Source organism: Saccopteryx bilineata, chromosome 12, assembly GCF_036850765.1.
Source record: "Saccopteryx bilineata isolate mSacBil1 chromosome 12, mSacBil1_pri_phased_curated, whole genome shotgun sequence".
In the NCBI taxonomy this organism is placed as follows: Eukaryota; Metazoa; Chordata; class Mammalia; order Chiroptera; family Emballonuridae; genus Saccopteryx; species Saccopteryx bilineata.
The window spans coordinates 8,784,931-8,799,192 of record NC_089501.1 but is presented as its reverse complement, the minus strand read 5'-3'; the positions used below and the strand labels follow the sequence as shown (position 1 = coordinate 8,799,192).

At 37.9% G+C, this 14,262-nt stretch overlaps 1 protein-coding gene across 11 annotated transcripts; it reads right to left on the bottom strand.

The window, feature by feature from the left end:
* Positions 1 to 236: 236 nt before the first annotated feature.
* FAM229B (family with sequence similarity 229 member B) lies at positions 237 to 14,259 on the bottom strand. Of its 11 annotated transcripts, none has more exons than XM_066248117.1 (6): positions 14,030 to 14,259; positions 11,740 to 11,847; positions 5,425 to 5,539; positions 4,708 to 4,904; positions 2,580 to 2,718; positions 237 to 697 (listed from the first exon to the last, which is right to left on the bottom strand). In XM_066248117.1, the coding sequence occupies exons 5-6, from the start codon at positions 2,702 to 2,704 to the stop codon at positions 580 to 582; spliced, it is 243 nt and encodes an 80-aa protein (XP_066104214.1). In that variant the 5' UTR covers positions 2,705 to 2,718; positions 4,708 to 4,904; positions 5,425 to 5,539; positions 11,740 to 11,847; positions 14,030 to 14,259; the 3' UTR covers positions 237 to 579. The 11 variants fall into 11 exon arrangements, with proteins under 11 accessions (XP_066104214.1, XP_066104216.1, XP_066104215.1 ...); XM_066248119.1 differs by having other exon boundaries at positions 11,740 to 11,850; positions 14,132 to 14,259; XM_066248118.1 differs by having other exon boundaries at positions 14,132 to 14,259.
* Between the last annotated feature and the right edge of the window lie 3 nt (positions 14,260 to 14,262).

Genomic DNA, 14,262 nt, shown 5'->3' with positions numbered 1-14,262 from the left:
AACCAATTACCTGAGTTTCCATATGCAAGCACTTTATATGATTTGCAGATTATGGATTAAGAACTTTCTTTGGTCTTGGGTATTCTTCCAAAATGCACAATCCACTGAGCTCATTTCTCACCTCAAATAAGTATTCCCGGACAGAGTATTATCAAAAGATATCAAGCCAGAAACTGGCTTAGGGTATTCAAGTGAAAAGATTGAGCTAAATAGCAAATCAAATTTAAACAAAGAAAACAGGCCTGAAACACTTTAATCATTGAGAACAGGCACTTTCTGATTGATAATCAAGGTGAAATAAGCATCCTGAATTAGTATTAATGACTTACTGTGAGCAAGATGATCTCTAAGATACTTTCTAATTGTGAAATATTATTCTGTCTTCTCTATCAAAAATAATTGATGACTTATTACTACATGCTTTACAGACTACATTTCTGTCTTTTCTAACTAAAAGAAAATATTGCAACTGTTGTCATTATCCAAAGGTGCCACCGCTTTTATTTGTTTACGAGATCATAAGATGATACTGCCCCATTACCCTTGCCCTAGTCAGCCTCTATGAAAGACTTAACGATGTTATTCGGGGCGCACTTCCTTGCTGCTTTGAGCAGGGGGCTTTTGCATTGCTGCATAGACGGTGATGGGAACATCAGTTACTGTCAGGCAATGACTTCCATGGCATCTTCGGAGTTGCCTGAATAAAAGAGCAAATGATATGCAGTTAGATATTTAAAAAGAAATTTATTTAGAGCACCAAAGTTTGAGTGCATGTTCAACTGTTTTAAATAATTTTGACATATTTGAATGTCACAAAGTAATTATAATAGTGGCACTGATGAGACAGACATTTTAGACTTATGTTGCAAAGAAGTTGTAGTTATTGACACACATTTAATCATAAGAACTTCACAAATACAAAGATAATCCTCCAAGTGTCCATTTTGAAAGGTATGCCATAATTGCTAAGTGGCAAAAAAGAGGGGGGGGTACATACTTGTAAACATAAGTGATAATACTAAGGCAAATCATAGGTATATTCACCTTAAGATTACTTCAATTGAGTCTATTTAAGAACTAGAGCCTAACCAGGAGATGCTGCAGTGGATAGAACATCAGCTTGGAATGCTGAGGACTCAGGTTTGAAACCCGGAGGTCACTGGCTTGAGTGTGGGATCATAGATATGGTCACATGGTTGCTGGCTTGAGCCCAAAGGTCACTGGCTTGAAGCCCAAGGTCATTTTCTTGAGCCCAAGTTCACTGGCTTAAGTTCAAGGTGGCTAGCTCAGCTGGAGGCCCTCTCCTGCCCCTGGTCAAGCACATAGGAGAAAGCAATCAATGAACAACTAAAGTGCCACAACAAAGAATTGATGCTTCTCATCCCTCTCCCTTCCTGTCTGTCTATCCCTGTCTGTCCCCACCACCTCTTTCTTTCTTGCTAAAAAAAACAAAACAAAACTAGAATATTTGTGGAGAAATAGAAAACTGAACATATAATTCCACATACTGTTCAAATGTTAATAGAATCTCAGGTTTAGAAGAGCCCTTAAATGGCATCTAGTCCAAAAATATATCTAGTTCTTGAATTTCCTTTCCAACATTCCCATCAAATAATTACGCAACTTTAACCCTTTGAGCAGTGAGTTTTTTTCATGCTCGCTGACCCCCGGAAATGAGTTTGGTCTTTTTTTTTTTCAAAAAATGAAATTAGTTACAGTTACAGTTTTATTAACTTAAAATCATGTTTGTTTGATAACCAATTTATGGAAACAAGAAGAACATACATTTGCCTTTTTTTAATGTTGCCTTACACATTTTTTAAATAAAGCGATCATACTCTGGATGGTCAGGGGGCACGAGGACGTTGGTGAACGGTGGTACTCCTCAAAGGGTTAAATGTGTGTTCTAAACGTTTCCAAGCCATAAGAATCTAACAATGAAGTACTTGGCATTTTGCTATGGTAAACAGTAGAAAAGTTGAACAAATTTTAGTTTTCCTCAATTTTGCAAAAATGATTGTTTTATAGAAACTTCATACTCTGTATCACTCACTGCCAAAGTCCGAGTGACACTCAATTTGAGCTTTGAGTCTTCAATTAACCTTATGCCAAAAACAGTGCCCTGCACATAACAGCACTAAACATTTTCTTGTTTAATGAAAGCTATCTAATTTTGAAACTATCAATAAAAAAAAACCCTAAAAGTATGTATTTTTTTAATTTGCCTATCATTAAGACTTGCAGAGGTATGAAACACAGACTCTATGCTAAGAAAACCTAAGATGTTTACTACTAATTTAATAGCAATCTTCCTAGGCTTTTTTTTTTTTTAATTACTGTTGTTTATTTTATTGATTTGAGAGAGAGAGAGAAAGAAACAGGAACACTGATCTGTTCCTGCATGCGTCCTGACCGGGGATTGAACTGGCAACCTCTGTGCTTCGGGACCATGCTCCAACCAACTGAGCTATCTGGCCAGGACCCTAGGCTTTTTTCTTGCTAATAGTGAATGTCAGCTACAGATCGTATCAATTACAGCCATTACACTTTCCTCAGCTGTCGGGATAAGAAGACTTTACCTGGCTGGTGACATCTCTTTCCCATTACAGGCAGCGCTGGAGCTCAGCCCAGGTTCCAGCCCAACCATAGAATCTCCTCCCTCCACTGGAAACTTCTGAGACTGGGTCCCAAACCGAAAAGGCATAATTCACTGAAAACCTAGATTAGAAAGTTATAACAATGAATGAGGGCGGGGCAGTGAACTGTCCTCAAATAGTTTAATTTTTAATGTTTTCATTTTCTAACAGGCATATTTCAACATTCTGAAAATGACATTTTTAAATATCTGTAAAAGTGTATAAATACAGTTGTCCCTCACCATATCGTGGTTCACTTTTCATGGTATCACTGTATTGCGAATTTTTAAATTGTATATATCTAATTTTGTATTGCGGATTTTTCACTGCTCTGGGATATTGCAGTATATAGGTATATTTATATATTATTTTAATTATTTTTGCGGTAAAATAAGCAAAATAAGTGTGGGAAATGTTAATAAGAGAGTGGGAAAGGTCTATAAGAGTGTGGGGAGGGTTTATAAAGCCTTAAAATGTATATAAATAATAAAATAAATATAAGGTCGCTACTTCGCAGATTTCCACCTATTGCGGGGGGAGGGGGGTGTTCTGGAGCCCAACCCCGCAATAGACAAGGGACCACTGTACTGTATTATACAACTCTTGCTTACATACAATGCTAAGTCTTGCTACAAATACAGAACACCCACTAGATTATAATAGTAAACTGTGTCCTATGGTTAAGGCAACTAAAGTCCATTTCTGCTTTGTGCAAAAAAAAAAAATTCAATTTGGCTTTATGGTTATTGTGATCAACAAGCTTGAGCCCTTACTCCTACCCCCACTGCCTCTCTCTCTCTGTCTACTTAAGCCCTTGTTTTCCTTTGTGTATGCTGAGTTTCACTTCACTGTGGTATCTTCAGCTAACCCTTCCGCTCCTGGTTGTCATCCATCCCCTCCTGCCTCTCTACATATACAGTGCATTAGTTAAGAAAGTGTGTTGAGAGGGTTGTATTGACTACGTGATCTCAGGTAAGGTACTTAACCAAGCATGCTTCCCAAGAGTGAAATGGGAATAATAACAGTATCTATTTCCAGGGAGTAGTGAGCATTTAAAAAGATAATTTGTGTAATGTGCAGACCTAAACGTAGGGCTCAGTAAGTGTTAACTATTATTATTCAGCAGATGCTACTGAGCATTATTAAATATATATATATGATACATACATAATGTATATATAAAATATACACACATATACACACAGAGAACTATATAAAATAAGCTTCTTACTGCCTACTGTTACCTCTGCTTGGAATTCTCTCCCACCCCACTGTTCCCACACTTGACCTGTTAGAGCCAACTCGTTCATTAAGTCTGAATTTCTCAAAGGAGCCTTCTACAACTCCCTCCCGTTATATGTTTTCATAGCACTTTTTATTTCTGCTTTGTAACAGTTATCATCACTCTAATTCAGGATTTCTCAACTGTGACACAATTGACTTTGGGCCAGATCATTTTGGGAGTGGGGTGAAGACTGTCATGGGCATTGTAGGATGTTTTGCAGCATCCAAGACCTCCACACACTATGTGCTAATAGCACCCCTCTCCAAAACTTATGACATTAAACAATGTTTCCAGACATTGCCAAATGTCCTCTAGTGGAGAAGGAAGGCAGGGGGCAAGTGGGTGTAATCACCTTCTGTCGAGAACCAGTACCCTCATTTTTTGTAAATGTTTCTATTTAATCATTGTACTCCACCCCATTCATGTGTTTTTGTCACCACTGATTCCTTAATACCTAAGACAGTGCCACACAATGGGTAATTAACAACTCTATCTTGTATCAATTTGTATATTTTCAACAAAAGACAGGAAAAATTAAAAATGTCTTACAACTGTTTTTTATGCCTAGTTCAGTATTCTATTAAGTAAATGTTTATTGCGGTCATAATAAAGCTAAAGTTTAGGAATTTGATTATTACATAGTGGTTTTTATAGACTGTGTGTCAATTATCAAGGAAAAAATGTTATGCACAATGACAAGTTAGTAAAATCTATGGTTTAGTATAACTATCTAGCTTATGTAAACATTAAATTTTAGCTACCTTGATTAAGGATACATAGACTTACCAAAATAGGGCTGATTGCTGTAGAGGTGAATAAACCAATTGCTTCTACTGACCTTCCATAGAAGCCTGGAATCGCCAAAGGAATGATGATCAAAGGGTTCCAGTGACACCCAGAAATTATGACATCAGAAGATTCTTTTACATAGTTTCCTATCTGCTAAATAATAAAATGTCACAATTCATAGCTCCAGCGACAACCTGAAAGTAGTTAAAAATTAAATGTCTCTAAAGTTTGTTTGAAAGTTTTATTCTTGTTGTCATTGCCTTATTTTCTAACAAAATACCATATTTTAATCTGTGAATGAATTATCTGTACCTATTTTAGACCTAACAAAATATAGTATTTTAATCTGTGAATGAATTACCTGTACCTATTTTAGCCTGACAGTCTAGTCAATCTATACAAAATATCATGAGACTCCTCTTACTTTATATCCCATTTTCCTCTCTATCTTTATCTTCCAGACTTTCTCTTAATAAATAACACAAATTATAAATCCAATCTTCCTTAATCCTCAACCCACTCCAATACCTTCGAACTACACCTTTACAAATTTCTCTATATCTCTTACTGGGTATAATTCTTTACAGCTCTCTAATGCCTGGACTACCTCTTATTTCCTGTTTCCTCAGAAGAGCCTGGATATTCCCGAATGACTGCAATAATGCCAGTTGAGAAAGGAAGAATCCATCTGTACCATCGTCTCTTATTCTGTACCTGAACCCTGAAGATCTCCTTTGTTCAGAACATCTTTGCCAAATAAATGATGATCAACTGTTCCAGTGACACCCACGAATTATGACGTCAGAGATTCTTTTACATAGTTAGCTACCTGTTAAAAAATAAAATGTCTCAATTCATAGCTCCAGCAACAAGCTAAAATTTATCTTCTGGACTTTCCTCCCTCTCCTAATTTCTATATCAATAGTAATCTTATTGAATGTAATACTTAAGTTTAACCCTTAAGACAGGACTTTATTCTTAACTTACCTTTTTTCTCAGTTTCCATAGTTGATGACTGAACTATTAAATGCTAGTAAAAATTTTTACATTTAATGAAAATCTTTTTTCGTTTAAGTTAGAGGAGAGATAATGAATAAGAGACTCCCGGCATGTGCTCCAACCAGGATCCACCCAGTAACCCCCACCTGGGGCCAATGCTCGAATCACCTGAACTGTCCTCAGCACCTGAAGCTGACACTCAAACCAACAAGCTATACTCAGCGCCCGAGGCCAACCCTTGAACCAACTGAGCCACTGGCTGCCGGAAGGGAAGAGGGAGAGAAGGGGGAAATGGAGGGGAAAGCAGATGGTCACTTCAACTGTGTGCCCTGACCAAGAACAGAACCTGGGATGTCCATATGCCAGGGCAATACTCTATCCACTGAGCCAACAGGCAAGGGCCAAAAATCTTTTTTTTTAATATCTACATTTTATATTGTTTCCACTGCTCTGTTTTATTTACTTATTTGTCTCTTTTTAAAGTTATTTTATTCCCTGGCCAGTTGGCTCAGTGGTAGAGCGTCGGCCTAGCGTGCGGAGGACCCGGGTTCGATTCCCGGCCAGGGCACACAGGAGAAGCGCCCATTTGCTTCTCCACCCCTCCGCCGCGCCTTCCTCTCTGTCTCTCTCTTCCCCTCCCACAGCCAAGGCTCCATTGGAGAAAAAATGGCCCGGGCACTGGGGATGGCTCTGTGGCCTCTGCCTCAGGCGCTAGAGTGGCTCTGGTCGCTGTTACATCCCAGGAGACAGGCTACAGCAGACACAAAGTGAATTTTATAAGTTTTATTGCAAACCTGCGCAGGGACTGCAGGTAACCCACACAGGGGAACCCTGCAGCCCCCCAAACCTGCACAGGGACTGCAGGCAACCCACACCTCCGAAGAGACTGGAGCACTGCAGTCACGAGCTTCTAAAATGGCTCCTTTTTATAGGGTGGCTATCTAGGATGAGCAAGCATCATACAGAAGCTGATGTGGCTGTTAGCTATTGGCTAGGGAGGTCGTGCGCAGTTGGGGGGGGTATTGCTCAGTGGAGAATTTCAAACATAAACTTCTGATAAGGGTCTCTGACTCATCTGAACTCTTTGTTCTCAGCGTCACAGGGGCCCTTGTCAGCACTCCCTGTTCCTTCAGTAGTTACACTCTTGGCAGCCCCGAGCATATCAGTACTCCTTGAATCTAACAGTCGCAACATGGCGACGCCCAGGATGGGCAGAGCATCGCCCCCGGGTGGGCAGAGCGTCGCCCCATGGTGGGCATGCGGGGTGGATCCCGGTTGGGCGCATGCGGGAGTCTGTCTGACTGTCTCTCCCCGTTTCCAGCTTCAGAAAAATGCAAAAAATAAATAAATAAAATAAAATTACTTTATTTTTATTTAGAAATTAAATTTAATGGGGTGACTTGGCCCATAGGAACACTGCTGTTTTTCTTTATTATTATTGATTTTAAAGAGAAGGAAGGGAGGAGCAGGAAGCAGCAACTCGTAGTAGTTACTCCTCATATGTGCCTTGACCAGGCAAGCCTGAGGTTTTGAACCAGTGACCTCAGCATTCCAGGTCAACACTTTATCCACTGCACCACCACAGGTCAGGCAGGAACACTGCGTTTTTTCATATGATTTGTGTTACAGTAAAATGGCGTTTTAAGTAATTACACTGTTAGACAAAAATCTTAACTCCACTCTTTTTCTTACTAGGGTGCTATCAAGTGAATAGATGATCACAATTTTAGCTTAGAAAAACCATTTAACTGACTGTGTCATAGACAAAATGAAATAATTGCTGGCCACTGTTAGGTAATGTATCAGTAGGACCTAAACATTTGATCCTTAAGATGGCAAAATTTTTAAGTTAGTTTTTAGTGGAGGCAACAGTGGGAAAATAATGGGCTTTGTTATCAGAATTAAATTTTAATTTTAAGACCATGTTAACACTGAGACTTTGAGCAAATCACCAAGAGTCTGTATGTAAAATACTGTAGCATTAATTTCTTCACAGAGGAATTTTTTATTCCTCAAAACAGAGAGTTGTTTTGAGGAATAAAAAATTCTAACATGTAATAAAACCAATATCTGGTATACAAAAATTAAATCATCACATTTTCTTAACTTTTTCATAGTTCTTGAAATCAGGGTATTGAGGCATGACTTCCCTTTTGGGGGATTAATATCAACATAAAGTATCTGCATGTGGAATATCCTTTCATTCTTCTATTTTTTTTTTACTAGTTTATTTGGTACAAGTTGTGCAAAGTTTCTTTTTTTTAGAATGGGTGATACAATGAAACAAACCAAACAGTAGCCTTAATTATGAAACTTTCCAGCACAAAAAATAATATATCAGCAGACAAAATGAACTTGACTCTCCAGCAGATCTTCACAGGTAAACGAATGAATAAGTGAAGTATAAATAATGGGGGGGAAAAGATGGTTAAATTTCTAAATATTCTCCTTAATTCTCATAAGCCCAAGAATAATGATCTTTCAATCCTCAGGATATTAATTCATAAGATGCAGAAAAGGAGTGGTGTTTGAACTGGTCATATCCTAAGAAAACAGATCCATTATTAGAATTTATTCATGCAAAAATAATTGCTGAGGATCCACAGCCAGGCATGTGTTTAGAGCTAAAAAAAAAATTGATCAAAACAAACATAGTGTCAGTCCTAGTGGAGCTTACAAATTAAGGTAGGGTACATTCTAGACTAGGATATAAAACCTAAATCTAAAGGACAAGTAGGCATCAAATATATAGATACATCAGCCAGCTTGGGAAGAAGGAAACAGAGGAATCAGCATGTACAAAAGTCGTCTGCCAGTAGACAGGACAACAAAACATATGAAAGGACAACAGAGAAAATAAAGAAATCAGATCACAGAGATAAGTGGAAACTAAGTTAAAACATAAATCTAAATTAAAGATTTTAGACTTTATCTTACGAGCAAGGGAGCCCACAAAAGAATTTTAATCTTTCAGGAAACATATTAAACATTTCACTCATTTTTCTATTTTCTGTTTTCTATTAGATTTCCTCTCCAATCTTTAGTATTAACTTTTTTTCTGTTAAATTTGGACTTAATTTGTTTTTGTTTTTCTAATGTCTTAAAATAGAAACTTAAGCTATTGATTTGAGACTTACCTTCTTACCATAGGCATTTAATTTTATTAGTTTTCATCAAAGCAACTACTTTAACTTCATTCCATAAATTTTGAAACTTTTGCATCAATCATCAGTTTTTCGTTGTGACACCTTAGTTGTTCATTGATTGTTTTTTCATATGTGCCTTGACCCTGGGGCCACAGCAGACCGAGTAACCCCTTGCTGAAGCCAGCGACCTTGTGTCCAAGCTGGCGAGCTTTGCTTAAACCAGATGAGCCCATGCTCAAGCTGGCAACCTCGGGGTCTTGAACCTGGGTCCTCTGCATCCCAGTCCGACATTCTATCCACTGCGACCAGGCAATAAATTTTGAAACTTTGTATTGTCATTTCCTTCAGTTAAATTTTTCCCTTTTGGTTCTTTCTTGTTATTTTGGTTTCAAATATTTAGGAATATTCTAGCTATTTCTCTATTACTGTTTTCCTAGATTCCATTGTTATCAGAGGAAATATTTTTGTATGCTTTTTTAAAAATGTATTGATACTTGGAGGTAGAAGAAGGTCAAGAGGGGATAAATGGGAGGAAAGGTGGGATGGTGAATACACAATATAAAGATGTATTATAGAATTGTACACCTGAAACCTATATAAATTAATCAATGTCACCCTAATAAACTCAATTAAAAATAATTAATAAATTTATTGACACTTGTTTATGGCCATAATACACTCTAGCCTGGTAATCATTCCATGTATACTTGAAAAGAATGTACATGAAATATACATTCTTTTTATTATGCTGTTGTTGGATGAAATGTTCTATACATGTAATTAGCTGGTTCATAGAGTTGTTCAAGTCTTCTGCATTCTTACTGATTTTCTGTATACTTTTTTATTGAGTATTGAATGAAATCTCCAACTATAGCTACACATTTATCTGTTTCTTCTTTCTATTCTGCCAGTTTTTGCTTTATATATTCTGAAGCTCTGTTATTAGATGCATAAATAGATCCAGCCCAAACTCAAGGGGAAGGCATTACACAAAAATAGGAGGCAGAGATCATTGGGTGCCATCTTGGTATATTCTGCTGTCATGTGTGAGAATGCTTGTGATGTACTTATAAATGTTCATCAAATTATTTCTGAATTTCTGTCTTCCAGAATTGTAATTCCTGGCCCCCTTATGATTACTTTTATCTGAAACCCATGTGATTAGTTTGGGCCAGTGAGTTAACAGCAGCCATTAAATGCAATGCAAGACCCTATTGAGCTGTCTTTCTCTCTGCCACAAAAACTAGGAATGAACCAAATAGTGGTAGCTCTGCAACTTAAGTGTCAGAGTGAGGATAACATAAAGCAGAGTCACCAGACACCCCCCAAAGGACATGTATCATGTGCAAAAAAATTACATAATTGTTTTTTTATACCACAGCATAACAAAATTTATCTTCACTTATACAGACTTAGGTCCAGACTTAGATATTGCCGTAACAAAAACTTAAAATATAAATCACTAGAGCAAGTGGTCAAGCAGCAGCAAGTGACAAGGAAATTGTTCTTGGAGGCTGCAAGGATAGTTAGGTATCTTTGTTATTCAGTGGTAAACCTTTTAGGAAAAACCTTTAGAAAAATCTGTAATAGCCTAGATTAGAAGACAGATGATTTACTGATGAACTTTAATGGTAGGTGAAGAGGTTGAAAGAATGTTGATAACATTTTGATACAGTTGCTGTGTTTGTCAAAGTAAAAAAGGCACAGAAGACTATTTTCAGGCGTCATTTCTATAGTTCGTTAAAAGAGATAGGCTCAGAAATGCAGCATGCTAGCAGAAATAAAAATGGAGAGTACTCAGAAATTCAAATTATATTTTAATGACAACTTGAAAAGCTTTAGAAGTATAATATACTTGAAACACACTTTATTCCCCCTCAGAACTTTGTAACATTCAAAAGCTTCCAGTACTGAATGTGCCATAGATGAGTATAAAGAAGCCTAGATGTTATGATGTTTTTCTCCATGCCCCCCACCCCCGCTTTGTTTCTTGGTTACCTAAAGAACTCTTTATTATGAAAATTGAGTAACTTAACCAGGATATATACCTTAGTGTTTACTGTTCAATTTTTCTTCCTTTATTATATCAGTAAGAACATTTCTTCTTCCATTTGCCGTGTTCTCTATTTCTGGGGCACTTTTTAATCTTATGTTGAACTATATTTGTCTCTTACATATATATTATTTTCTAAGAGATTTCATACTTTTGTCTTCTGCTTCAGTATTCTCTTTGATTTTCTGAAGGCTTTCTTCTACATCAGTAATTAGAATTTCAGTTCTCTAGTCTGCTTCTTCCTGCTTCTAATTATTCACTAGTCCTGTAAGGTGTTTTGACCTTCAGTTAATTTCCTTTGCTCTTTGATCTCCATTTTAGTTTTTATTCATCAAATATTTATTGACTACCTATAGCATACCACGCAAAGTTCTAGGTACTAAAGATATATCAGTGAATAAAATAGGCAGGACTCAGCCTTTATAGAGCTTACTTCTTAATATATTGCTAGCATATTATGTCCCTGTTACTGAATTCATATTCTTATTATCAAGTTACTCTAAAGCACAAAGAATATATAATGAATATTGTTTATTCCCCTTAGGTAGGTTTTATCCAGTTCATGTACTTCATCCATTTTTTTTTTTTTTTTTTTTTGCTTTCCTTTCTTCCTTTTCCCTTTCTTCCTTTTACAGTAGTAATCTGCATAATTCTCAATAATTTTTTTCTCTTGCTCATGTTTAACATGAAATTCTTCCCAATCTATTTTTTTGGTTTGCCGGTAGCTATTGCTCTAATATTCCAAATATCTCATGGCTTCAAACAAAAATATTCTTCTTGCTCATAAGACTGTGGGTAGTTTCCACTTCAGCTAGTCTCCACTTGCCTCACCTGGGTTTGACGAGGTTAAGTAGCACTCCACATCTCAATTGGGATTCAGACTCAGATATGATCCACATGTCTTCATCATTTTGGAAACAGCAACCATCAGCGGCAGTTCTTCTTAGCAAAAAAAGACAACAAAATCCAAGAGGCAAACACATGAAAGCACATCTCAACTCCTTCTAGTTTTATACTTGACATCATTACATTGACCAAAGAAAGCCACATGCCCAAGCCCATGGTCAATGAAGCAAAGAGGTATATTCTGCTTATTCTACTACACCGGGAGGTTCTGCACAGTCATGTGCAGAAGGGAAGAGTGAAGAATTTAGAACAATAATTCAATCTATTATTGAACTGTAAGTGTTCTTCCATTTACAGCTAGTATGAAAGATAAGTCATATTTTTCTTTTTACATTAGAGAGAATTCCAATAGAGTAGTGTGTAGCTTTTCAGGATGACGAGGGTTCTGCTTGCTCTTCTGAAAACATGTTGAATATCTTTCTTTTTCTTTTTCTTTTTTTTTTCTGTACTTTTCTGAAGCCGGAAACGGGGAGAGACAGTTAGACTCCCGCATGCGCCCAACCGGGATCCACCCAGCACGCCCACTAGGGACGATGCTCTGCCCACCAGGGGGCGATTCTCTGCCCCTCCGGGGCATCGCTTTGTTGCGACCAGAGCCACTCTAGCGCCTGGGGCACAGGCCGAGGAGCCATCCCCAGCCCCCGGGCCATCTTTGCTCCAGTGGAGCCTTGGCTGCGGGAGGGGACGAGAGAGACAGAGAGGAAGGAGAGGGGGAGGGGTGGAGAAGCAGATGGACACTTATCCTGTGTGCCCTGGCCAGGAATCGAACCAGGGACTTCTGCACGCCAGGCCAACGCTCTACCACTGAGCCAACCAGCCAGGGCCTGTTGAATATCTTAAATAAAATCTCAGTTCATCTAATTAGAAGTGTATTCACCTCCAGTATATACTCAGATTCATGACTTCAATGTGGACTTCTGGAAAATATAAATTCTATAACATATTTTTCTGCTTCTACTGAGGTCCTGAAGAAGTGGTATATAACATTCTACCTTGACTCTTAAGCATAATTGCCTCTCAGTCTTATTCCCTCCAGAATGAAGTTATTAATGAGACTTGTTAAAACTTTCTTAATTTAACATCATTCCCGTGTAATACCTCTGGGGAACAATGACTGGGACAGAACCACTGCATGAGGGATAGAGCTCTGCAGAGGTCAGAGTACCAGAGATGCTGGAACCATAGCTCACCAACACACACCTACAAACATCACTGTCTACAAACTGGACAGAATTTAACAATTTCAGAAGCCCCAGACCTTGGAATTTTAGTATCAAGAGCTGAAATGAAGTGCCAAGACTGCACCTCCACCAGCAATTGCCATAAATAAATAAATAAATAAATAAATAAATAAATAAATAAATATTCATGAGCTATAAGTACTAAGGTGAAAAACATCCAAATGAAAACGTGGGAAAGCTTCAACACCATGAACCAGCTTTGCAACATCAAACGTACCAGCTACAAGAAAAAATGTGCTAACTATTACTCGTTCTGGTAGAGGAATAAAGTGCTCCTATTACCACACATATAATTTAACCATTTTTAACAGAGAAAGCTTTCTAGAATTTGTAGCTCCTCAGAATTTTTGTGGAAAACATTAATTTCATTTTAAAAAGTGCTTGAATTTTTGACTGAAGTCTGGTCTAAATTGATCAATAAGGGTTTACAGTACGCAATATTAGATAATTTTAAGGAGTTGGTCATTTTAAGGAATGCCTTATTTTTTCAAACATTTCCTCTTTTCTCCCATCTAAACACTGTATATAAATCAAATGCCTCGTTTTAATTTCATCTCTTCCATCAATTTCTATTTACTCATTTACATCCTCATCCACGGAATCCTATTGCACTTATATGCAGCACCACACATTCTAAGCCAATAACTTGGGCATTTTGTGTATATCTTCAATTAGATCGTAAATGTTTCGGAGCAGGAGATCTAGGTCTTAATTTCTTTTGAATCCGCCAGAGGGCCTAGAGACAGTGTTGGAAGCCTAAACTTACAGCTTCGACAAACACTGACAGGGTCTCGAAAGCGCCATTTTGTCACAGTGTATAACCACCCAGTTTGGTTGCACCTTGCCACGCCTACTGGTCTGAGTTTTCTCTGAGCTCATCCACAGTCTTTGTTTTCTATTAGAACAAAGGGCTGGTTGTTTAGAGACGCTAAGGCAGCGTCCCGAGGAATCTGAATAAACGGAATTCGACTCACCGCCCATGGTGTGGCGACTATGAATGGAGACCAAACCTCTAACGACGGCCCAGTAATAGTTAAAGACACATGTTTTAAAAACCCACTCCAAAGCCTAGTTACCCTGGCCTCCGGTACTGCGGTATCTAAAAGATGTTGACAAGGCAGCAAAGATCTGCGGTCCGGAGACCCAGTCGCTATGGTAACAGCGCGACGCAGATGCACTTGGCGACCTTCTGACGGAAAATCTTTCC

Excerpts from the sequence above, each read along its gene's own strand:
- FAM229B (XM_066248117.1), bottom strand. The coding sequence starts at position 2,704 with ATGCCTTTTCGGTTTGGGACCCAGTCTCAGAAGTTTCCAGTGGAGGGA. Across the intron at positions 698-2,579 it reads AAAGAGATGTCACCAGCCAG|GCAACTCCGAAGATGCCATG; the intron begins GTAAAGTCTTCT and ends TCTTTTATTCAG.